The 26,990-nt window shown below is 34.4% G+C and overlaps 1 protein-coding gene, 1 long non-coding RNA gene and 1 pseudogene across 2 annotated transcripts; 2 read left to right on the top strand and 1 right to left on the bottom strand.

The window, feature by feature from the left end:
• Positions 1–1,417: 1,417 nt before the first annotated feature.
• LOC123673434 lies at positions 1,418–2,556 on the top strand (annotated as a pseudogene).
• Positions 2,557–5,528: 2,972 nt separating this feature from the next.
• Positions 5,529–7,310, bottom strand: LOC123672911. The gene is made up of 3 exons (XR_006746385.1): positions 7,058–7,310; positions 6,563–6,970; positions 5,529–5,762 (listed from the first exon to the last, which is right to left on the bottom strand). It is a non-coding gene; the product is annotated as an uncharacterized LOC123672911 (long non-coding RNA).
• A 5,029-nt stretch (positions 7,311–12,339) lies between these two features.
• On the top strand, positions 12,340–19,417 carry LOC123673116 (rac GTPase-activating protein 1). Its single transcript, XM_045607557.1, has 10 exons — positions 12,340–12,899; positions 12,953–13,115; positions 13,440–13,603; positions 13,662–13,826; positions 14,651–14,989; positions 15,050–15,196; positions 15,585–15,823; positions 16,759–16,903; positions 18,760–18,899; positions 19,023–19,417. Exons 1-10 carry the CDS (start codon positions 12,468–12,470, stop codon positions 19,081–19,083), a joined length of 1,995 nt encoding a protein of 664 aa, XP_045463513.1. The 5' UTR covers positions 12,340–12,467; the 3' UTR covers positions 19,084–19,417.
• The last annotated feature ends 7,573 nt before the right edge of the window (positions 19,418–26,990 follow it).

Genomic DNA, 26,990 nt, shown 5'->3' on the forward strand with positions numbered 1-26,990 from the left:
CTTGACCCATTATAACGAAACGGTCTTAGACACAGCCTTGAGGAGCAATAAGTTAGAATTAGCTGAGATTCTCATCAAACATATAACCCCAAAGTTGATGGGTAGGTATCAGGAAAACGATCTCATGTTGTATTCTTTCGAGAGACACCCCAAGTTCAGAAGCCTAGCACAGAAATGCGTGGCTGAATTGTCAAAATTAGATGAAAATATTTTAGGTACTAATTTCACTTACAGGGATATAGTCGTAAATTATAGAAAAATTGTCAAGAGCGCCTTATGATAAATAAAAGAAGTCGTCTATACGAGGACGAATTGATGGAGGAATGCGTAAAAGTTCTCAACGTGGCAGAAATGTTGAATTTGCTAACAGAAATATTCGAATATACTCTGCCCGTTCCTTGTATAGACAAAATTATGAAATATATCACATGTTATGATTGCGCGTATATCTTTAGAACAATAACGAAACCCAAAAAATCTAGACCTAGACGCAATTATTCTAGAACTTATTTCTATTCGTGAGGAGGAAATCACGTTTCTGTTTTCGATAAATTAGGCATATACTACACTCAAGAAAGGTAACGATATTATATGTTTTCTTTCAAAAGACACCAAATACGAATAGTATATGTTCACTGACTTTGTAGGTTGGTATTACTAATTTCACTTGCACGTCCAAACTCATTACAGTGAAACAATATTGAACAAGTCTATAAGGGGCAACTGGAACTAGCTGAGATTCTGATCGAATGTAGGTAAAACCTTCATCATTATCTTATCAACGTGAGAACAGAACAGGACTTGAAAACAATATTTTCAACGTGAATTTAGATTGGAACTTGGTGAAATTCAACAGAAGAAAATGAATTGTGGCAAATGCAAGAGGAAACTGGGTAAGCTTGGATACCAATGATACCATGTTCAGTGTTAAGAGCAATGTCATGAATGGTTCCATCAGAGTTGTTCCAAGTTAACTGATATGGAATGCGAACTAATCAAGAATGGAAAAACTGAATTGATTTGTGAGGAACGCGAGGAAGATACTGAAGGTTTCTCTGGCGAAGAGGATGAAATAATAATAAAGAGAAATAATCGAAAATCAACGGAAAGCAGATTGGTTTCGCCAAGTAAAAATGCATACACCATAAACGATGTAATGGAAAAGCTGGAAATGCTTGTTCATGTAAACGAAGATTTCAGAACAAGATCGGAAAAACAGGGAAAAATCAATATAGATCTCAAAAGAGAAATTACTAATATTAAAGAAGATTGATTAGAGTACTTCGGCGATTTAGTATCAACATCAAATTCGAAGTTTATGTTTTTGAATACGTTCAGTTTATTTCAATACTAAATTCAGTTTAATTGAATTATATATTTCTTATTCTTGATACCAGTTTACGCAGTATAGAGCATCATGAGTAATGATATTGTATTTGATTAGGTAATTTTTGCATTTGATGAACATTTACGAAAACATATAGGACTTAGGTTAGGCGAATTAGGAGCAATAATCCGTACACATTATATATACCCAAAAGAGCCGTCTATAACGACGTAACTGCGCCAGAAATACAATCAGTACTTGTCGAAAATAACCAACAAGTGCTTGGATTGGTCAACTTACTTTTGTTATCTTGTCAGCAAAAGCTGACTGAGACCGATTTTCGGGAGTCTATTCTCACTCTTGGTTTTAATGATGATAAAGAACTCATACTGAATAACTTTTGTCGAGAAAAAAAAGCTGAATTACTTAATCGGATGAGTAAACAAGATGCCCAATTTGATGACTTTGAGTGGAGACTGCAAGTACAGGTTTCTTCTAAATTCTTACGTAATAAGAACAGACCAATAATAACTATGGATTTTTTATTGGAAAGGCAAAAAGACAACCGTTCGTTTTATGGAACGAAGAATTCTAAAAAGAAGAATGCAAAGAAAGGTGTTAGAAACCTATACTATATTTGTCAAGAATTGGAGAGGTCGCTGTACGAATCTAGATTATGATATCGTAGAAAACTGCAAAGAAGAAGAGTTGTCAATATTAAATGGAAATATTTTAGGTACTAATTTCACTTACAGGGATCTAGTCGTCTAGAAAAATTGTCAATAGTGCCACAAACAAATATGTGCGGATCAAATCAGGCTTATGATAAATAAAGAGGAAGAACTGATGGAGGAATGCGTAATGGTTCTCAACGTGGCTGAAATGTTGAATTTGCTGACAGAAATATTCGAATATACTCTGCCCGGTCCTTGTATAGACAAAATTCTGCAATAGGTATATCACAAAGAGTTCTGATGACGTATACACCAATACCGCAACCGAAAAAATCTATACCAAGACGAAATTATTCTAGAACTCAGAGCGAAGAAGTATTGGTGGACGTGCCCACAAATGCTACTCAGACAACAAAAACCTTCTTCATGTGGTCTCAACATCAATGTCAAAATGTCAGACGGTCATATAGCATTCGTTTACTAAAACTGGCAACCAGCTGTCAAGAACCTGATCCTGTACAACGTTGGTGTGAATATCCAGAAAGTCCAATGTGAATCTCCTTTGAATCTATTTGCCCAGCAGCATTACTTCAACTACAGAGTGTGAAGAGCGAACAAACTTTATAACTATGTTTTCATTCCCCACCACGAGATTCAGGACAATTATTGAGATTTTCGGAAGCGTTTTTTGAACTCATTAAAGTAAAAGTGTCTTGGGCAAAGGGTTAAGGGGCAATAGGTAAGAACTAGCTGATTATGATCAAATGTAGGTTTAACCTCAAAGTTGATGTCAGAGGGATATCATAAGCACAATCTTGCACAGAAATGCATGATGGAGTTTTTCTCACAAAGATCTAGAGACAATTCATACGAAAATTATCAAAAAGGCCAAGATGAAAATGTTGTAGTCGTAATCATACAGATGAAACGTAAAAGAAGTCGTCTTCATGAGGACAAATAGGCAGAAGGACGTGGACATAAACTAAAGTTACTCAGACAACAAGATGTTCCAGATGTTATGAAGTCACAAGAAATAAATGGCCAAGAACAATCTCCTTGAACTAGTCATATCTCATTACTTCTTGTATCAAGCTTATTCAGTTTTTGTTCAAAATAACAACGAAGAAGTCCAATTATTGATTCATTGCCAGCAGTAAATACTGAAATCAATTATATTTAATTTCGATAATCTCACCTCATTGAAGATCTTTCTTCCGGTGGCTTCGCTCACCCATAGCTACTCTATGGCATCATTGCTGCTCGATTCTGGCTGCAACTGCGACATCAATGCCAAAATGTCCGAAAGTATTACCATATGCTATCTAGCAGACGTTTACTTCAACTCGAAAGCTGATTCCGAAGATCTAATTAAGAATAACACAAATTTCAACATCCAGATCGACTTTTCTGAACCTGCTAGCCTAGCGGCATTACCTAAACTAAGAAGTGTGCGAACTCGAAACAAAAAAAGAAACTAGAAAGAAAATAGAATGTATATATATAATAATCATTCTTAGCTTTATATCGTCGAAATTAAGGTTTTTGTTCCATCAATGAATCCAGATACCAATTGTGTTTTTAGAATATCAGAAGGACGATCTTATGTTGTATTCTTTCGAGATACACCCCAGCACAGAAATGAGTGGCGGTGTTGTTACAATTATATGATAATATTCTAGGTACTTATTGCACTTACAAGGATCTAGTGGAAAATTCTTCAAGAGCACCACTAGCAAATATGACATGGATCAAATCAGGCATATGCCGCACATTTTAATTAAAAGAAATCGTCTATGAGATTAATTGATGAAGAGATGCGTAAAGATTCTCAACGTGGCAGAAATGTTGAATTTGCTGACGGAAATTTTCGAAAATACTTTGCCCGGTCCTTGTATAGACAATATATCACATGTTATTATTGCGCTTACACCTTCAGACAATTGCCGAGTCCCAAAAAAAAAAAAGACTAAACAAAATTATGGTAAAAGTACGACAGACTATGTCCAGGACGTCAAAATATAAGATGGTAATACCGTTACCCATCTAGCAGCCGTTTACAACAACTTGTAAGCTGCTTGCAAGGATCTGATCAAATACAATGCAAATACAAGCATCCATAACAAACAAGGTGACACCCCTTTGAACTTGCTCAGTAGCAATAATTCAACTACTTGAACCCTTGGTGAAGAGCGGCTGTGACTCCAATAAACTGGACAACTATGGTTTTATCATTCGAGCATATACTAAAAATCAGTCTCACTTACAGGGATCTAGTGGTAAATTATAGAAAAATTGTTTGTAACGCCACGAACGAATGTGTTGCTGATTAAGACATATAATAAGTAAAAGAAGTATTATTCACTAGTATAGTTTCTTCAAAGTCACTTGAACTAGTCCATAAAAACTCTTGGCCATAGATGTCCCTTTGAAGTGGATACCGCGATCTGCAAAATACCGGGGTTTATCTGAAAATATTGTTAGGCAATGAATTCACTGGCCCCAAAGGAATTTCTAGAAACTTGGACAAACCTTGTATAATCGAAATATTCATCTTCCTCCAAGTGACTTTGGATATACTATACCAATTGACGGAGGAATGTATTAAGAATCTAAACTAGGTAAAAGTATTGAACTTGCTGACATAAATTTTTGAATAACTTCAGTCTGGTCTTTGTATAGACAAAATTTTGGATTATATGACGCCTAAATACTGCGCTTACTCCTTCAAACTCCTGCCAAACCCCAAAAAATCATGACAACTATAGTATACAGGGTGTTTCCTAAACATGCGGCAAAAATTCAGGGGGTTGTTCCTTGGACTATTTTAAGCATGTTTTGTCCTTGGATGATTTTTGAAAAACCTCTTTGTTTCGAAGATACAGGGCGAACAACATTTTTCATATTTTTAAAATTAATAATAGTTTAAATAAAAATGCGTACCGCACTGTGTTTACTAAGTAGGTACAATTTATTTTAAAATTTGTTTAACAACATTCCAATTACTAAAAACGGCCAGTTTTTTGACTAAAAATTGATAAGTGCAGATGGTAAAGGAATACAGATTAAACACGGTTTTCATTTGAATTCGTTTTGTGATGTATTAGCAATTTTTAGTCAAAAAACTGGCCGTTTTTAGTAATTGGAATGTTGTTAAACAAATTTAAAAATAAATTGTACCTACTTAGTAAACACAGTGCGGTACGCATTTTTATTTGAACTATTATTAATTTTAAAAATATGAAAAATGTTGTTCGCCCTGTATCTTCGAAACAAAGAGGTTTTTCAAAAATCATCCAAGGACAAAACATGCTTAAAATAGTCCAAGGAACAACCCCCTGAATTTTTGCCGCATGTTTAGGAAACACCCTGTATATAGTCATATTCAAAGAATGGAACATATTTTCTTCAAAATACGATAACACTATCTATGCATATATTTCGTAGGTAATAGCATGTCTTTTGTGAAAAGCTTATGATTGCTTCTTCAGGTTAGACACTACACTAGTCAAAGGAAGTTAGTACGTTCATATATATATGGCTATTTTGGTCTCACAATGTCTATCCTTGAAAGGTTATTAAAAACAAAGAAATAAAAATATTACACACAGCTTACAGGATAATATCACTTTCATTTTTCTTGAAATAATAGCGAATTGCCAGCTTCTACACGACTCCTTGTTATTGTAGCCATTATAGCCATTTTGTAGAAGTTGATCATCTCTCTTGAGGTGGTAGTAAGAGTTGTAACCCATTGGATCCATCTAAAGAATAATTTGATTCTTACTCACAAAACATTACGACTAAATATAATTTAATGTTAGGAAAATTTTATTGAAATGTAGATTTTGCATTCAACAGTCTGAAAAATTATGGATTCTTATATCCATATTATAGTGAATCCTGAAATTTTGATATGGAGGAGAACATCTTGTAAACTCTAATTCATGAGTGAAGGGTCATCCTCAAAAAGGATAGCAATGACCCCCTCAAGAATCTTAAATGGCAATAGGGTTCGAATGATACATAATTTTGAAGGTTTTACAATTGTCTTTATAAATTTTTTAAAGTCGAGAAGTAATGGGTGAAGACCTGCGTGCTATAAAATGTTGATAAAAACATTAAATGAGAATATATAACTACCCTAGCGACAAATGATGTCAATTTCAACATCTCAATACTAATATTCAGTCAGAAATTCTGAAACGAATCATTACCAATCACTTTTAAAGAATTTTTCCACAGATAAGAAAGCCAAACAAAAGTGATTTAATTTATTCATAAAAAGGATTGCAAAACTCTCAAAATATATAATCATATCTTCAATATTGATCCATCATTACTCGATAACAAAATATAAGGGTTCGAGATATCTTGTCATTTAGGTATATTTGAAAGATTCTGGAAAAACAGTGGTACATGAACGTGCATCAACTTTAAACATTGTGAATTTATTCTCTATCTCAATGTTCGCTATTATATACTTAGTATTAATATAAATTTGTTTGTTAAGAATATTGTGTGTTTGTTGTATTGTGTTCTGTGTTGTTATTTTCTGTATTACCTTAATGCATGTTCTTTCCTCTTCTTTAGCATTGTGATTAATCGTTTGCACCTTCGTCTTGTTGTTGTAAATATCTTGTCCTTTTCTTCCACGCTTGTGTATCGTTTTCTTGCCGATTGTGTGTTTATTATATATTATCGCTTACTCTCGTTCTCTGTTGCTGGAAGTATATCGGGATATATACGTCTCTTTTCGATAAGTTGGAATTATATTTTAGAATTCGAGATCGGTTTTTCCAAAAAATTTCTTGGTTTATTAATCTAAATAATATCATGAATCGATCTTTCAGAACTGTAGGTTCCCATTTTCGTATGATTAAAACTATTTCGATGAAATTTATTTCACAAACTCTCATAATAGTAGGTATCTAGATATTATTTGGAGTTCACGATACATATAGCTGTTTTTCTGAAATAAAAATTATGCAATCGAAGTTTCTTAGTTAAATGAAAATATAATTTCAAGAGGATGTGATGATGAAAAACTGATATTTACTGTTTTTCGGCTCCATGACAATGAAACTGATTTCACTCTTTTTTTCTGTGTCCTTGATAGAAATCGAGGAATACTCCTTGAGAATTTTCACCAACGATACACCAAAAAAATGCATAAATTTTCTACTATAACACTTTCATCAGCGTTTAAATTAAACTGTTTCAGTTTTTTTCAATTACCCAGTGTTATTTATTTCATAAAACGACGTGACTTTGCCTCATGATGGACTACCATCTTCTTCATGTGTTACTCTACGCATACATCTATCATATGGCTCAAAGGAATTATGAAATGTTCAAATATTCGACTTTGAAGAGAACTACTCGTAGGCTTTGTCAAAACTTACCTAATGATATCACATACCAACCATCAGCGCCGATACATTCGTATCAGGTATACCTTTGAATATGAAAGACTAATATTTTTCATTACCTTTAGCAGTGTAGTAATTTGTGTTTCATTTCATTGTATATTGTATTTGCCACGATTAAAATGCGTGTCAAATATCAGCAAATTTTCAACTGTAGGTATATAAGTCTCTTTTTATAGTTAAGACATAACTATGATTTCGTTTGTATAATTTCATATTCTGAAGTTCCCAGTTATTTTCATGGGAACTTGCTAATTGATCGTTGACTTTTTGATCTATAATGAACCTCGTAATGAACTGATTGTACAGCGCGTAACATCATTCCTGATGACACCGCATGTCTTGGTCGACTGATATGAAAAGCTCAGGTTTTTAGAAATATTGGTACCAAAGAAATATATTATACTATTTTGTACGAAAATATCTATTCATCTTAAGATAGAAAGCCTTTCTTTTTAATTTCGTCTAGGTAAGAGTAAATAGATTTTTTTATAATGGTTCGTTTTTTCAATTCAGAAGGCAAGAACAGCTTTACAAATCCGCCACTCACCAGGCTGTTGAGCATTCGGAGGGCCTTCCAGTCGAGTTCAGTCTTTGATTTACAGTCGGGCAGCCTAGTCCCGAGCTGCCCAACTGTAAATAAACTGGAAGCCGGCTTCCGAAGAGCCTGGTGAGTGGGTGCCATTAGATATAGTATATATTCCAAAATTTTTACACATCTTGTATATCCTGGTAGATCTCATCTGAAGGCATATTTTTTGCCTATAAAAAACATGTAGAATTTTCCGTCTAGGTTTCTGAACTTTCAACATAATCAACATCGGATTCTGCTCTATTGCTCTTCCCTTCTGAACTAATTTTATCTTATCGGCATTATAGAGCCGAAGAAAGTCTGATGAGAGCTCAGAAAATATATCATACAGCATTTCTGTTTTACTGTCGATCATTCGGCAAACTTAGTAGGTAGATATATGAAAATTGCGGAAGCAATATGAACGAGAATGTGAGCTTCATCGGTTGGTATCGCTAGAACACTGAAGTTGCAATAGCATCAAGGTTTAGCTTCTAGGGTACCTAACCTTACTGTAATATATAATAGGTAATATTTGTATATATGTATTTATAATGTCAATGTGAGGGTAAATAATTAATGGAAATATAAAAGTAAGATATACCTTATATTATATATCTTCTTCATGTGTTACACTACGCATATATCTACTCGTAGGCTTTGTCAAAACTTACCTAATGACATCACATACCAACCATCAGCGCCGATACACTCGTATCAGGTTTACCTTTGAATTTGAAAGACTAATATACTCATTACCTTTTATCAGTGTAGTAATTTGTGTTTTATTTCATTGTATATTGTATTTACCACGAATAAAATGCGTGTCAAATATCAGCAAATTTTCAACTGTAGGTATATAAGTATCTTTTTACAGTTAAGACATAACTGTGATTTCGTTTGTATAATTTCATATTCTGAAGTTCCCAGTTATTTTCATGGGAACTTGCTAATTGATAGTTAACTTTTTGATATGTAATGAACTGATTGTACAGCGCGTAACGTCATTCCTGATGACACCGCATGTCTTTCAGACATCTTTGGTCGACTGATATGAAAAGCTCAGGTTTTTAGAAATATTGGTACCAAAGAAATATATTATATTATCTTGTACGAAAATATCTATTCATCTTAAGACAGAAAGCCTTTCTTTTTAATTTCATCTAGGTAAGAGTGAATAGGTTTTTTTATAATGGTTCGTTTTTTCAATTCAGAAGGCAAGAACAGCTTTACAAACCCGCCACTCATCAGGCTGCCGATTTCGATCATTCGGAGGGCCTTCCAGTCGAGTTCAGTATTTGATTTACAGTCGGGCAGCCGAGTCCCGAGCTGCCCAACTGTAAATAAACTGGAAGCCGGCTTCCGAAGGGCCTGGTGAGTGGGTGCCATTAGATATAGTATATATTCCAAAATTTTTACACATCTTGTATATCCTGGTAGATCTCATCTGAAGGCATATTTTTTGCCTATAAAAAACATGTAGAATTTTCCGTCTAGGTTTCTGAACTTTCAGCATAATCAACATCGAATTCTGCTCTATTGCTCTTCCCTTCTGAACTCATTTTATCTTATCGGCATTTAGAGCCGTTAAACGTCTGAAGAGGGCTCAGAACATATATAATATAGTATTTCTGTTTTACTGTCGAATATTCGGCAAACTTAGTAGGTAGATATATGAAAATTGCGGAAGCAATATGAACGGCAATGTAAGCTTCATCGGTTGGTATCGCTAGAACACTGAAGTTGCAGTAGCATCAAGGTTTAGCGTCTAGGGTACCTTACCTAACTGTAATATATAATAGGTAATATTTGTATATATGTATGTATAATGTCGATGTGAGAGTATAAATTAATGGAAATATAAAAGTAAGATATACCTTATATTATAATATATCTTCTTCATGTGTTACACTACGCATAGATCTACTCGTAGGCTTTGTCAAAACTTATCTAATGACATCACATACCAACCATCAGCGCCGATACATTCGTATCAGGTATACCTTTGAATTTGAAAGGCTACAAACCAATACACTCATTACCTTTTATCAGTGTAGTAATTTGTGTTTTATTTCATTGTATATTGTATTTACCACGAATAAAATGCGTGTCAAATATCAGCAAATTTTCAACTGTAGGTATATAAGTATCTTTTTACAGTTAAGACATAACTATGATTTCGTTTGTATAATTTCATATTCTGAAGTTCCCAGTTATTTTCATGGGAACTTGCTAATTGATAGTTGATTTTTTGATATGTAATAAACTGATTGTACAGCGCGTAACGTCATTCCTGATGACACCGCATGTCTTTCAGACATCTTTGGTCGACTGATATGAAAAGCTTAGGTTTTTAGAAATATTGGTACCAAAGAAATATATTATATTATCTTGTACGAAAATATCTATTCATCTTAAGATAGAAAGTCTTTCTTTTTAATTTCATCTAGGTAAGAGTAAATAGATTTTTTTATAATGGTTCGTTTTTTCAATTCAGAAGGCAAGAACAGCTTCACAAACCCGCCACTCACCAGGCTGCCGATTTCGATCATTCGGAGGGCCTTCCAGTCGAGTTCAGTATTTGATTTACAGTCGGGCAGCCGAGTCCCGAGCTGCCCAACTCTAAATAAACTGGAAGCCGGCTTCCGAAGAGCCTGGTGAGTGGGTGCCATTAGATATAGTATATATTCCAAAATTTTTACACATCTTGTATATCCTGGTACATCTCATCTGACGGCATATTTTTTGTCTATAAAAAACATGTAGAATTTTCCGTCTAGGTTTCTGAACTTTCAGCATAATCAACATCGAATTCTGCTCTATTGCTCTTCCCTTCTGAACTCATTTTATCTTATCGGCATTTAGAGCCGTTAAACGTCTGAAGAGGGCTCAGAACATATATAATATAGTATTTCTATGTTACTGTCGATCATTCGGCAAAAGTAGTAGGTAGATATTATATGGAAATTGCGGAAGCAATATCAACGGCAATGTGAGAGTCATCGGTTGGTATCGCTAGAACACTGAAGTTGCAATAGCATCAAGGTTGAGCTTCTAGGGTACCTAACCTAACTATAATATATAATAGGTAATATTTGTATATATGTATGTATAATGTCAATGTGAGGGTAAAAAAATTTATGAAAATATAAAATTAAATGTAAATTCCAGAATATATGTTAATCTAAATAAATGGAGATCAAATACTTGAATAGAAAACCGTTATTTATTGTTTTTCTTTTTTTTTCAGTTTCCGAAGCAATATATATATATATATAATATTAGTTTTCCTCTTTTACCGAATATCATTCCTAATATTGTTATTGTTATTAATAGGTACAAATGATGATAGCATAGGTATATATTATATTCAGAAGTTATAAATATTTATTATTTTTATATTTTTGTATGTTGTTCAGATCATCATTAACTGTAGAATTGAATATTTCCAATTGGTGATAAGGAAACAGAAGACTTATTATGTGTACCTAACTTTAAGAGAAGATTGTAATGGATTTGTACCTATATGGATGGGTTGGGCATTGACAGATATTGTTCAATTTCAATATAGGTACCTAGTATCAATAATAAAAGTGTGGAAAATATTACCTTTTCTTTTAATTCAAGTATTGGTGACGCTAGGCGTGGAGAATCAGGGGGCCCCCCTAAAATTTGACATACTAAGACTAAAAGATTGGCAGAAGTATAATTTCGCATTACTTTGCTCCCCCCCAAAAAGAAATCCGTCCCTCTCTAGGCCACCTATGTTTCTGAAAGCTGGCATCGCCAATGTATTCAAGTCAAAAATATCACATCTACTAGAAAAGTTTTAAATTTCTAAGAATGGGAAAAGCCCTGACGTATATATTTGAGAAACGCTGCCCTAAACTTTTAGGGAGTACGGAAGGAACGATTTTATTGAAAATTTGGATTTTTGCTCTATTTTAGATTGATAGAAGCTCTATCAATATCATCTATTTTACATTAATAGAAGCTCTATCAATTTAAAATATTTACAAATAATAACTATTTGATATCTAAGCATTTTTAGCTATGACAATTGACAAATAACCACAAATGTCATTGAAAATAATTAAATAAAAACTACAAGTAGGTCTTATGTTGCAATTATTTCATTTCAATTTTCAACTGACTAACGTTACAGATTTTTCTTTGGTTTCATCTTACAGCCTAAAGTAAATAAATGATCATTATACTGATACGTATAATTGATTATATAGGTATATAATATAATTTTAAATGTTTTAAAAAGTCAACTGTCAGCTATGATATCCGAACATTCTGAACGACTTCGGTAACGGTTGGCTACACTGTTTTTAACCGTCAAATAATATTCACAGAAGGTCGAATTCAAACTAAATTCAAACGGTTTATTTTTATGTGAATTTGTGTTTATCCACTTAAAAACCATATGAGTGTACAGTGATTAATAACTTCAATAGGTTAAAATGTCTGATTCTGTTTTCAAAACTCCGTATGCTTCGGATACACCGAAATCTTACAGGAAAGTGAATCCTATGAAATTCAACTCCGACAGTGATGAGAGTGTATCCAGTGTCCCCGAATTTTGCCCTTCAGGGAGTTCATCCGATGCAAATTTATCTATAATAGCCGAATATGATGAGATTTCAAGATTTGTTAGAACGTTGAAATCACAATACACATATCTGGAAAAATCTTACAGTGAATTTGTGGACAATACCAAGGTTTTGTATCAAAGTTTCCAAACATCAAGAGAAGAATGTATGAGACTACAAGAAAGGCTTGATGCAATGACTCGAGAGAACAGTGATTTAGAAGGAAAGCTAGCTCTGGCTAGGAAATTCCTAGATAAAGAGAAAAGAAATACTAAATCTGCAGAAAAAGAAAGGGATATTTTGGTAAGTTAGTCCCTGAATTGAAAGGAACGTTTAATATATAACGAATATTTCAGGAAATGCAAATAGCCCAAATGAAAGAGTTTCTTATTAGCAATAAAGAAGCTCGTAGAATTATACCCGAGGACACATTGGGCAAATTGGCCTTTTTAGAGACAGATCGAATTGATCAGGAACAGGCCCCACACTTGAGTTGTATACCTGAAATCAACTCAACAGGTAAGATGCATATATATACTCATTTTCCATTTATAACAAATTTTTAATTATTGAAAAATAAAACTAAGTCATAGCAAATGGCCCAATTAATATTCACGACTTGCTTGAAAATTTGAGCAATTAACAATACCGGTAGAGAAAACTAAAATGTCTGTGCCTATATCTGGACAGAAGATTTATATAGACTAAGAAAAAAAATAAATGAAATTTGTTACAAAATTTCATGCATACTTTTTATGAAAAGTATAATTATCATATTCAGATTGATATGTAGATTATCATTTCATTTCTATAGTTTGCTGTATTCCTAATATTGTTTTTCAGGTTCCATCTTGTCAGACTTCAGCTATTCTAAATCTGAAGATGATTTAGACTCATCCAAAATCCTAGGTGGGAAGGTATGGAAAAAAGCTCGACCAAGTGTTGACTTAATTTCAGATCAACCAGCCCCCAAAAAACGTAGATCGTCTGGACATAAAGTAGTGGAGGTACCATCTCTAATGTGGCTAATAAATTTTATGATATAATAATTTTGTGTTCTTCCAGATAAGCACAAATGATACTGTTAGGGCTACTACTACCTTAATGATGCCTAAGCATGGCCCAATTACTGCCACTTCTGTGATTGAAGCTGTACCTAGTGCTTCTGCACACCACAATGCTTATGCGCCATCTGCCCCTCCACCAGAGACTACTCCTCACAGGGTTGGGGTAAGAATCCAAATAGATTTATTCACATTAGATTGGTTAAATTGAGGTTTATAAAGGACCTATTTGAATTTTACAGAATGGTTTATTGTTTCTTTCTGATCAAAAAATAATTTAAATCCTATGATCATTCAATAGAAAGCAAATTATGAAATGAAAACCTTATTGGATTCGAACCTGAAACAGCAATAGGCAGCGTTTTAGCATCTAATATGATGGCAAACTTGGTTGTGATGCTGATGATATTAGCTTTATATTCAAAGAGAAATATTCAATACTTCATAACTCCTAAACTAATTGAGCTAGAGCCTTGCGTTGAAAAATAATTCATCCACTAAACGATAGTATTGCAGATTTGAAATTTGAATTTGAAAACAAACTGAAAATTTCAGGGAGGTTTAGAATTTTTTTTTCACCAAAATTATTCCAAAGGTTTATTATTGAAATTAATAAATCAAAAGGGTAAGAATTGAACCTCCTAGCCTGCATGTATTTCTTTGATGTGTTTTCTCATTTCCTCAAGACAATTATTCCGAAAGAGTCATAAACAAAATGTTGTGTTGAAAGTATTACATAAAACTACGTTTTCATGACCAGTCTGTATTGTTACCTGAATAAATTTGATTTGATTGATGTTATGCCACTAAGCTTGTTAAATGAATAATTGTATTTTATACAAAATTATAGATACAATCAAGCAGATATCTACTAAATTGTAAAATAACACTTTGTTTCATGCAAAATTCAATGAAAAAATTACATCAGTACAAATTTAAACAAGCACGTAAAACCAACTCATTTTCCAATTGTCTTGTTATTCTTTTCAGTCTCATCCTCAACCAATTGTTCCTAGCGATATGATATTCCAATCGTGGAACAGGAAAGAAGGCCCTCCGAAACCTAATAGACTGAATTTGGAAAAGGAAAAATACGAAACAGAAAATAGTTCAAACAACAATCAAGTTCATGGCCATAAACAACATGTCTTCCAGAAAAGAACTGTTGTATTGCCAGACAACTGTGGATTTTGTCAGTCGAGGTTACGATTTGGAAGATTGGCCTGGAAATGTAAAGACTGCAAAAATACTTGCCATGTGGAATGTAGGGATAAGTTGGGACTTCCGTGTATTCCAGTGATCAATACCCCAAATCAGGCGAATGGATTGGTGAGTTTCGTCTATCAGTTGGCATTAATTGTGTTATTTAATAATTTTGTATTGTTTTAGAGTGTTATTGCTGACTATACTGGTACGACTCCACCTATGGTGCCACCACTAATAATACATTGCGTTAATGAGATAGAACTTAGGGATTCTAATGAAGTTGGTCTGTATAGGGTATCAGGTTCAGAGAAGGACGTAAAAACACTGAAGGTATTGAATTTGTTCAATTTAAATACGGTGTGACCACGAGAAACATTTACATTTTAAAAGATGCAAACTGTTTTTGTAAGATATAATTTTGAGTTTCGAGCGATCGCGAAATATCATAAGCTTGCTCATGAACAAGCTGACATTGGTGTCTCCACTTCATATAATGCAAGCATACTTATGAATTCATCATTAAATACAGTTCTCCATTTCTCCACAATTATACCAATATCGATTTCTCAAAATGAAAAAAAAATTATAAACGTATCTAACATGGTTGTCAGGATAAGCCATCAAAAATTCAAGTTTTCTGGTGGTCACCCTGTGTTTATATCCCAGACTGTAGGTATTTGGAAAATATCAAGAAAAAAAACGTTCTTTTCAATTATAGGAAAGATTTTTGAGAGGTAAAGCTGCACCATGCTTAAATGATATTGATGTGCATGTCCTGTGCGGTGTTATCAAAGATTTCCTCAGATCCTTGCAAGAACCATTAATAACTAAGGCTTTGTGGAATGACTTCGCATCAGCCTGCAATGAAAACGATGTTGAGAAGATGAAAGCCAAAATTTCTGAACTTCCCCAACCAAATCGGGACACGTTGGCCTACATGATGCTCCATCTGCAAAGGTAATTTCTACTTCTATATTGCTATCATCATATTGCTTGAATCTTTATTTTTTGTTATTTGTAAAAATGCAGTTACTTGCTTAACTTATTGAAACTTGTTTTTTGATTTACTAGTGAAATAATACTATTTCTTCATAAATATAAGGTTTTCTAATAAGAAGCTTCATTTTGATTTAAAAAAAACGATAACAATGAAAAATGATATTAGCTAATAGCTGAGTTTGCAACACCATATCCTCTTCATTAAATTTTCCAAGCCTCATTTACGGCTGTATGTCCGCAAAGAAAAAGTCTAAAGGATTTAAATCACAAGATCTCAGTGGCCAATTGTAATCACCTCCTTAAGAAATAACACTGTGAGAAACTTTTCTTGCAAAATTGCAATTATATTGTTACTTGTGTGGCACGAAGCGCCATCTTGTTGAAAATAAACGCCGTACAGATCAATATCAATTTCCAATTAATAATAGTTTGATAGTGTAATCCATTCACCTTAACAGTTGTATCTGCCTCACTTGGGTTTTCATCAACACTACTGGTTACAGCAGCAATATTAAGAAACGCACATGGTTTCGATTCTTCACATCACTAATTTGTCCCAACAGCTCAAATTTTTCCTCAATTGTCACTATTGCCGTCCAAGGTGCTTCACGATGACCCAAAACTGCTTCAGTTTTGCAAACTGTCACTGCAAAATTTTCACCATTTCAAAGAGTTGTATAAGGGTGTATCGTTCCGTTTTTAGTAATAGCGTAATTTTTTATTTGTCAAATGTCAAAATATGACAGCTACCCAGACAGTGGTCTATTCAAAATGAAACCTCTTAATTGAAAAACCCTAAAGTGAAACCTTATCGATAAATGAAGGGTCTTGCAGATAATAATTTGTGCCAGATTATTTTCACTAACCCCTTTTTGTTTGATGCATTTTTCCAGAATTTCACAGAAGAAAGAAATTAAGATGCCTGCTGAAAATCTGGCTATTGTTTTTGGCCCAACTATTGTAGGTTTCTCCTCGGACGATATAGATGACAAAAATAATAGGCACAATTTCTTATATGAGGCAAAGCAACAAGCAAGTGTAAGTAAAACTAAAAATGATTCATTATGTATAATGACATCAGGATAAGTTGGTTTGGGAAAATTATTTGCTAAATAAAGAGAATAAATGCTGTTAATACACTGCGCAAAAAAATTAACACGCATTCTGAAAATCTCAATTTTAATGACAGTCAACTCTACATTGACTTTATAACTTATTTTTTGTTTTTTTATGGAAGAAAAATTCAGGATTTCACCGAATCTTATGTGAAAGAAGAGAAATAAACAATTTTCAAAATACTGGAATGCTGATAAGTGATTTAATACTTGGTATTTCCACCCCTTGCGCTAATTACAGCTCGGCAACGACGGTTCATACTCAAAATGAGTGATCTTAAAATGTTCTGATCTAATCCTTCCCAGATTTCTCTGAGTTGGATTCCTAAGTCATTAAGACTAGCTGGATGATTTTTCTGAACTTCTCAGCCTTCTATTGAGGTTGTCCCAAACCTGCTCAATAGGATTGAGATCTGGACTTCTTGCTGGTCATTCCATTCGAGAGACTTCAACCTCTTCAAGGTACTCCTGAACGATGCGCGCACGATGGGGTCTGGCATTATCGTCCATAAAAATGAAATTTTCACCAATGTATGGGGCAAATGGCACTGCATGCTCTTCAAGAATGTTCCTTATATACCTATCAGCATTCATAGCTCCATTATCAACGACCACTAGGTCTGTGCGAGCAGTCAAAGATATGCTCTCTCGCAAAATCCAAACGCGCCCTTCGATGGGCTTGGGTAAGAGCTGGGCCTCTTGCCGCGACACGAGGCCTTAAATCATATTCTCTGAGGCGATTTCTTATTGTCTGGGTGCTAATTTGCACACCATGAGTTTGCTCAAGCTGATTTTGAAGGAGGCGAGTGGTTGCAAACCGTTGTCTCAACGAAGAAACTCTCAAGTAACGTTCTTGAATGGCAGTTGTTACCCGTGGTCTACCCTGTCCTGGACTTCGGACATTCATACCTGAATCGCTGCAACATTCTGGACACACTTGTATGGGAAACTCCAAACCTTTCTGCAATTCTTGTGTATGTCCACCCTTCTTCTCGCAAAACTACCGCTTGGGCACATTCCTCTTGGCTCAAATTGTGTGTTTCGCGTTGCATAGCAATTGAGTGTAGAAAATCAAACGAAAGAAAAACTATTGATCACTAGAATTGATCGAGAACAACTCATTTCAGAATGGAGCCAATACATTCAAAATCTGATAATCTCATCTTTTTTTATTCCTGCTGGGAAAAACATCTGTAGTGAAGAAAAACGTCGAAAGTGGATAACATATGCATGCATAATTCTGATAAAAATAATTATCATTGAGAACACCTTCAGTTGTAGAATAAATTTGAGATTTCCATAATGTGTGTTAATTTTTTTGCGCAGTGTAGTATCAATATCCATCGTGAATACAATGGATGGATGCAAAAAAATTTATTTAACTGTCTTGTCGTTCATGTGAAACAACACAAGCTACGAGTATTTACTCAGATAATTTTTAAAAATCCAGTTATTGAAAATGTGAAATCTGAAGTAGTTACTGTGTAGCAAACCAGTTATATAAATAATAAAAAAGTGGAAATAGAATAACTATCATTTAATTTCGATTATAATAAATTTCAATCTAGTGTAACAAATTCAACTCTTTGGTATATGACATTTTCCATATTTTTATCCTCCACAAAACATATCTGGAATCAACTGATGATTTTTAAATGATCTATTTTGGTACCTGTCTATGTATTCACTGATACTCATAATACAAAAAACTTATTCTTATCTGATAGTCCAACTGTTGGCACCTCTGCTAAGGAGTCTTTATTCTAATTCAAATTATAGGTTCTGAAGTTTTTGATTGGACTTCCATCATCTTTCTGGGAAATGTTCATAACCATTACTCCTAGTTATGGTCCTTCAAGATTGCAGCAAACTCCAAGCACAGATTCCTTGTTGGTGAGGAATGGTAAAACACCAAAATTGTATGTATATACTTTTTCTACAGTTAGTCATTGAGAATGAATCACTTTGTATTATTTCACATTGAGAAAATATTGATAGTCTGTTCGTTAAGGTTTTTCTTAGAAATTCAAATTTTTTTTCAGGGCCCATGGAACTCCGAAGAAAAAAAGATTCTTCCCCACTCCACCAGATAATAGATATTAGGCATATCTCTTTTATTTTTATGATCTTGTAGGATTAAAATGTATTGATATAGAATTAAGTTTCATTAATTATATTCTACATATATTTCAGTTCTTCCTGTTAAGTACTTAATTTGTTGAGTAATTTTAATTAATATATGATTATGTAGGGCATGATCTGCTTCTACATGTTTTACTCAAGCTTTGGATATTCTGCAATTCAGAATGAAGTGATTTTTCTAATCATTAACACATTGGAGAAAAATTTTCATTTTTAATCGAATTATGTCTATAAAATTACCAAAAATTTCAATTGAATGAAAAATGTTGGAGGGAACAATAAAACTTTTTATTAATACTGTCCTATTTGTATTCTGTTTTTAAAATGAATTTTTGTTATGATGGAATTATGATGGAATTTTCTTTTTTTATGATGGCATGCTCTGCACTGAATTTTACATGAAGCCTAAAACTTACTAGCAAAATCTCAACTAGATTCAAGTTCTTAAGATCTCGAAAAACGAATTGCTAGAATTGATTTATTTTTGTTGTTATGAAGAAAAATTCCTTTCAAATGAGACATCACTTGCCATATGTCGCCATTTAAGAATTTAGGGAAAGCGGTCACAGCTTCAAGGGATAGAATGTATTTCGGGTGAATTCAATCGCAAACGATATCCTTGAAAATATAGCGTTTTTATATAATTTGGTTCTCCTGACCTGCAAAGCCACTATTTCGTTTTCTATGGCCGACTCTGTAGAGCAAAGTATCTGATGATATATTCAATATATGTGAGTTATAATTAACCCTGAATTCACATACTCTTTATCCAAAGTATATAAAAAAACAAGTGGGGATAAGTTTTGACGGCCTAGGCCAAAAGGTAACTTTTCAAAAATATTGCATTGCTATGGATCGGATTACAGGAATAGCCTATTTTGTGGTCTGAATTTGCTCAGAGAAAATAGAAATTATTGAACTATATTTAAGAAAAAATATATCAATTGATAATTCCAGTTTATCATTTATTTTTGTTTTACTTACCCGTTCATATAATAATTCATATTTATCACACCACCATTCGTTGTTGGGTGGAAGTGGTGATAGGCCTACACCAGGTGCGGGTCTAGGCCTATCAACTTTGGGGGTAGGGACTTTTAACCATCTTTGTTTTAGAATTTGAGTCTAAATTTTTGCTGATTTTGGCCTACACAAAACAATACTGATTCTCCTAATAACTCGTACAAGCTTTTCAGAGGTCTGAAAGAGTCAGGGTAGAAAGCATTGAATCTTAATTATATTTCATCTTTAGTCAAAATCTGAACGACGTTGATATTAAGTTTCCCAACAATGAGATAAGTAACACATAGAATAATAGATTTTACAAAATGGTACTTTCAAATATCAATTGATAATTATTTTAGGCAAGAATAGAAGGTCTCTTATTGGATTTGGACTCAATATAATATTTTTATATAATTAATTAAACAGTCCAATGAATTGAATTCTCAACGATATAGTGCTAGGAACCTCTTACCAACTGTAGGGATTTTTAATATATTTTATAAAAAGTATTCTAATATATCAATAATTTTTGTATCGTTTGTCTTATTGTCTAAAGAATTCAATAACCATCAATCAATTGATAATATTAGCTCGCCTCACTAAATCCTTAGAATACATTTTGGGGAAAATATTTGAGCAAACGCAAGCAGCAATTTCATGGACAATTCGTGTATGCACGCAAGCTTAATGTTTTAAAAAAAGGTTACGTCCGTGTACGAGTTCGTATCCAATTGGACGGCGCATAAAAAGGATATTTAAACGAAAATTTAATTAAGGTAACTTGAGCTACAAGCTTGTTAAACTAAGAATTTAATTACTCTGTTTTATGTTAAATTCAGATTGGCGGAAGAGGCAGTTAACCCCTTCCTTTGCAGGATAAAGTTAGAAAAGATTTTTATATCACATCTTGTTAGATGTTTTGCAGAAAGATTCTGTTTATACCACTTTAAGTTTGAATGTAATATGTAAGATATAAGTAGATGCGCCATCTATTACCTATTTCTGCAAACAATGAAGAAAACTTTCAATTTTGGCTTATGGTTCAACGTTCTTTGTACAGAGGTCACCTAGTTCGATGGAATTCAAAAATACATATAATGTATGTAGATGAGATTAGACAACCCATTTATAAAGTTATTTCCACGTGTGTTAGGAAACTGCGTTTTAGTAATGTGAAGAACAAATTATTGGGAATATATAGGTATATCCGAAAAACAACATTGACTAATGGGTGTTGCTAGTATCAGTGGCGTAGGGGACATTTGACTTTTTCAAATTCGCCGCTTAAAAAACATGTTTCCTGATCCTTCTCCAATTATATACATCAGTTTAGGCGGTATTCATTCCTCAGTCGAAAGTTGACATTAATGAGAGTTAGGTATGTATTTCATAGTTCTTGAGTACAGTTGAAGAATACGTACAGGGTGTTTCACGTAAGCGGGTAACTGGATTTTGTGGCTTATCCTTCAAGCAAAATTGAAGTGACCCATCAATATCATAAGTAGGTATTCAATTATTTAGTAGGTATCGAAATATGTCACTGGAAAAACTATCGAACCAAGGCAATGATTGAGGAAAAATCGTATTTCCAAAAATTCGTCTGCAAATTTGACTAGTTTTCAATATAAGAAGGTCTGTAGACAATTTCTCACCAATTTTTCTCAATTCGAACTTTCGTTTTTCAAGAAAACGGATTTTTTTTCTGCGAAATATACTTCATAATATTTTTCCATATTTTCTGAATGCTCAATCGATTTTGAATCCGAATATATAAAGAGGTAGTTTTACATTTATATCAAGCTATTCCATATTTGGAAAATATATCCATGTTGTCTATGGTTCTGTAAATATTCGATTGTAAAACTTTTAAGTTTTCATTCTCGATTATAATAGAAGCCACTGTTGTTGTGGAAGAAAAAGAAGGAGAGAGCGATTATAATAGAAGCTTTATATTTTTTTTTTATTATACCTACTTACCGACTCGGGAATGAAAACTTCGAAATTTTATAATCAAATATTTATTGAACCAAAGACACGTGGAGATATTTTCCGAATATGAAATCTGAATTTCGTCAGGTTGATTTTGAATGTAATTGCTTGAAATAAATATTAAACTACCACTATATTCACATATTCGGATTCAGAATCGATTGAGCATTCAGGAAATATGGGAAAATATTATGAAATATATTTTGCAAGAAAAAATCTTCAAATGAAGAAAAAATTTATGAGAAATAGTCTATAGACCAGCCATACTCAACCTTTTCTTACCTTGGGCCGCATAATTGCTACTGTTCATTCTTGCGGGCAGCAGTAAAACTTGTAAAACTAGCTTTAGTAGTAGTAGTAAGTATGTAGTCGAACTTGTGGCAAAGTTCTAAAGAGACCTAATCAGTGGTTATTGAAAAACGTTCGTCTGCCGATCCACCATACAAAACCCATCTTAGGCAAGAGCTAGAGCTAGACGAAAATGATTTTCATCGCCTGAAAGTTTTGGCTATAGATAAATACAAAAGTAGGATCCTTCAATCTATGGTTTTGGCCAACCTATTTTGTTGTTCCATTTTTCATACATGTCAATGTGCAGTTGTTGTAGAACAACATCGATCGAATGTTATCTGACATTATCGAAAATAGTGAGCTTTCCTCGAAGGCCAGTTGGTATTTCTTCTTCTTCTAGTGCTTTGACAGCGTCGGAGATTGGCAATTATCATAGATATTTAAATTTTGGGCACGACTGATTTGAAGAGTTCGTTGGATGTACATCCATACCATTCTCTCACTAAGATACATTAATTCGACAACATCTTTACTTCGATGGAGAGGTCCCAGAGAATAGCCCACACGATCGCTTGATTTGTCATCTCTAGATTTTTTTTGCATGGAGTCACTTGAAGGTGAAATTTATCATTAGTCCTACAAACCTTATGTTAAAGTATCGTCGACAATTGCGAACAAATAATAACACCTGCGATGTTACAGAATACGCTACAAAGTTGTTTTCTTGTATATGATTCTTGCATGGAGGTTGATGGTCGACATTTTGAATAAGCTAAACTAACTCAATGTTAACCTTGATTCCCTCAGAGACGTTCGCCAGAGCTTCACTGAATATGAGATCCGAGTACAGGTTGAACAGCAATGGCGATAAAACACAGCCCTGTCTAACTCCTCTGCGAATCTGCATCGGGCTTGAGGTCGAGCCCTCTATTCTAATCCTAGCACTTTGATTCCAATGTATATTCTGTATCAAAGCAATGTCCCTTGAGTCCAGTTCCACACCACGAAGAATGTCCACCAACAAATCATGTCTCACTCTATCAAATGCTTTCTCGAAATCTCTCTCGTGCCCATTCCGCTCCTAAAGCCAAACTGATCGTCTCCTGACTAGGTTATCCGATAGGCGAAAAAAAATCATTTGAATAAATGGCCGTATTGACTTTTTCAAACGTCATTATTGAAAAATTTCAGTGTCTTTCCAACCATCTGTAGACTGATCTGTAAATTTGTAGAACACTTCAAAAAATGATCGTTAGTTTTAACCTTTTTTATCTACTGTATATTTGTCGACAAAATTGGCCTACATTTAAAAATATCACAGACTCACCCTGTGTTATATATTGTTCAATAACTCAAAAGTAATAAATTGTATTGCCGGAGAGAAAATATGGACTTGGGCCACTCGTTCTACAACCAACGAGGAAATGTCAGCGACACCTTTCACTAAGTGAAAAATAAAGTAAAAATGCGAATTAATAACCGAACTTAAAGCAAGCCACCAACGAATTGCATCTTTCCTTGTGGGTTGAGATGATGGAGCCTGGAAGAGCCCTTCTTACCTGCATCCGCAGCTTACTCTCGAAGAACACATAAACCAAAACCGCACAAACACCTTTTGCGCGTTTCAATCTATCGAAACTTTAGTTCTTTAGAGTTCACAGCGGAAACTTTGTGATTTTAGAGTGTATTTTATCCGCTTTGGAAAATTACGTATCGTGTGGAACACAGCGATTAATTATTAGTACATCTGTTCGACCGTTCAATTTCGTCTTCAAAAAAAGTCACAGGCGAGCACCGCGCATATATATGCATTCTTCCTTTCGGCGCAAGACATTGGCCAGCAGATAATTAAAATTAAAAAAAAAAAATGGAAACCCGAAAAAAAAACAACTGTGAAAGGTCTCTAAAGCCAAATTTTAAATTAAGAATTCCGTGATTACGGAACACCCTGTATAAATCACAGCTTACCAATTGGGATTTATTATGCATGTATGAAATAGGATAAATTTTTATCCTATTTGATCGGATGCATGTGCATGCAGTTTGTTCATTTCAAGAACTCCATCTGTAGAATAACCTTGAAGCCGTCTTGGTTGATAATGGAGTATCAGAATGCTGGAATAGTATGATAGGAAGTTGCAGCTTGGGATACATTTATCATCAGGGTCATCTGAAGGAAACTGGCACAATACGCCATCAGGTAGAAGCCCTATATTTCAATATATTAGTATGTATGAGATGTTCTGACCCAACTCTGCATCCTATTCTGTTGTGTTTATGTGTCTGGTGCACATGTAACGTTCAGTTTTCATTATTCAAAAAAACAATTCGGAAGAAAAGCTACCCTTAACAAGTGCTAGTTGATTTATTACCATCTTTCGCATTTTTCTTCTCCGATAAATAATTACATTTGCATTGTAAAGTTAGAATCCTGACTAGTACAATAATTTTCATTTGAACGTACTTTAATAAGAAAAAATTAAACGAATCATTAAAAATTTTCTCCTGATAAGATGATATTTATTTATGTATTTTTTGAAAAGGTAATATAATAATAATAATAATAATAATAATAAGGGTAGCGGTAGGCGAATCTCTAGCGATTCACCTATCAGGAGAGTTGAATCGACTCCTGCCCACCGCAGATTCCAGGAGCTCTCTGACCCGGGAAGCTGAAACCTGTCGAAGGGTCCCTGTCCAGGGTAACGGACGAAGCCGTGTGGAAAGCAGCTCAAGAATTCTCCCACCGTAGCTCTGCGGATCGTAAAAAGCGATCAAAGGCCGTCTCCCCCACGACACGGAGGAACCCATGAATGATGGTGAATTTAAGGAATAGGAATATAGAGCCGCTGCCTGAGGTTCGTCAGGGCGTGTCTGGAGCCGGCGCTGGACATGACAGTATGCGGGACGTCGGTGACAGAGTGCTAAGGAGACGGGCGTCTGTCGAACAAAATGCTACGCCTCCACAATCTCAACATTCTAGGAGAAGAATAACACGAGTTTCTCCGACCGCTGAAGGTGCTGCGCAGGATCCCCAACCAGCACTCACCCAAGCAGGTCTACCAAGAAGACGCATGAAATGGACAAGTTCGATAAATGAAACGATCATGCGCATATATTATGAAGTGACTAATATGGAAGAGGATAAAATAGGCTACCGTCAAAAATTATTTGCAGAATTCCACAGAAACTATCCCGAACTTCAAGTTTCTGAGCAAAGAGTAGCCGACCAATACCGGGTCATATTGAGAAATAAACTTGTACCCGATGAGAAACTTAACACCATAAAAAATGAAGTCCAACTGAGGCTACAGAATAGGAACCTCACTAACAACGAAACGACAATTGAAGAAAACTACGATTGTGCTGAAAACCAACACAACATCAATGCACAAATGAACTCTGAGGAACGAAACAACGCAGATGTGTTAGCAATAAGTGATGCTCAACGACGGAATATATATGCTGCACCCGTCGTAAATCCAGAAGAAGACCAAAGAGAACTACTGGAGCGATTATTTGCCACAATGAATAGATGCGTTATAGATTTTGAGGGCACAGATCCATTGAGACGACCGATTCTGCCAAGATTGAGGACATCTAAGAAACTATCTCATCTTCTGGCCATGACCAACAAGGAGATTATACCCAAGTATCTTTCTGACTACCATGATCTCGAATCATTACACCTCATCATATACTGTGCAGCATTTTCAATAGCAACAATGCTAGGTGTGAAGCCAAAACCTAAAAGTCAGCAACCAGCCAGAGAAAAACAACAAAATAAACCACATTGGCAAAAAAGGCTAGAAGACAAAGTTCATAGCATCCGCCAAGAAATTGGGAGGCTCACCCAATTTGCAAAAGGTTCGCCGTCTAGAAGATTACAAAAAATGGTGAATATAATAATGGATCGTCACCGGCAACATACAACGTATGATCCAAACAATGAAAATGCTCAACAAATTTTAGACACACTGAAACAAAAACTTAGTGTGTACTCCGAAAGACTCAGAAGATACAATGAGAGCTATAGAAGAAAACAGGATAATATGATTTTTGAAAATTCCGAAAGAAAATTCTATAGAATGTTAAACAATAATATGTCAGCAACACCAGGAAGTTATCCAACCGTCGAGGATATTGAGAATTTTTGGACAGATCAACTGGCTACACCAACCCCCTACAACTCCCAGGCTGATTGGATAAGAAATGAAGAGAAATCCTGTGAGACAATGGAACAAATGCCGCATAACGCAGTTTCTATAGAAGAATTCCATGAAATATTGAAAAACACACACAATTGGAAATCACCCGGCCCAGATGGAATCCACAACTTTTGGTTGAAAAAATTTTGGTGTATACACGGCAGGCTAGTTGAAACCATAAATGATGTTATAAGTAATCCAACGGAAATGCCCAAATTTTTAACAACAGGGACCACTTACCTCTTACCGAAAGATATGCAACACACAGCGGATCCATCAAAATACAGACCAATTACATGTCTACCAACAATATATAAAATCATCACATCATGTATAGCATCTCGTATCTACAAACATTGCGAGACAAATAATATA

Source organism: Harmonia axyridis, chromosome 2 (assembly GCF_914767665.1).
Source record: "Harmonia axyridis chromosome 2, icHarAxyr1.1, whole genome shotgun sequence".
Taxonomy (NCBI): domain Eukaryota; kingdom Metazoa; phylum Arthropoda; class Insecta; order Coleoptera; family Coccinellidae; genus Harmonia; species Harmonia axyridis.

Coding starts and splice junctions, on each gene's coding strand:
- LOC123673116 (XM_045607557.1), top strand. CDS start 12,468: ATGTCTGATTCTGTTTTCAAAACTCCGTATGCTTCGGATACACCGAAA. Junction 13,604..13,661: donor CTGGACATAAAGTAGTGGAG/GTACCATCTCTA, acceptor GTGTTCTTCCAG/ATAAGCACAAATGATACTGT. Junction 18,900..19,022: donor AATGGTAAAACACCAAAATT/GTATGTATATAC, acceptor ATTTTTTTTCAG/GGCCCATGGAACTCCGAAGA.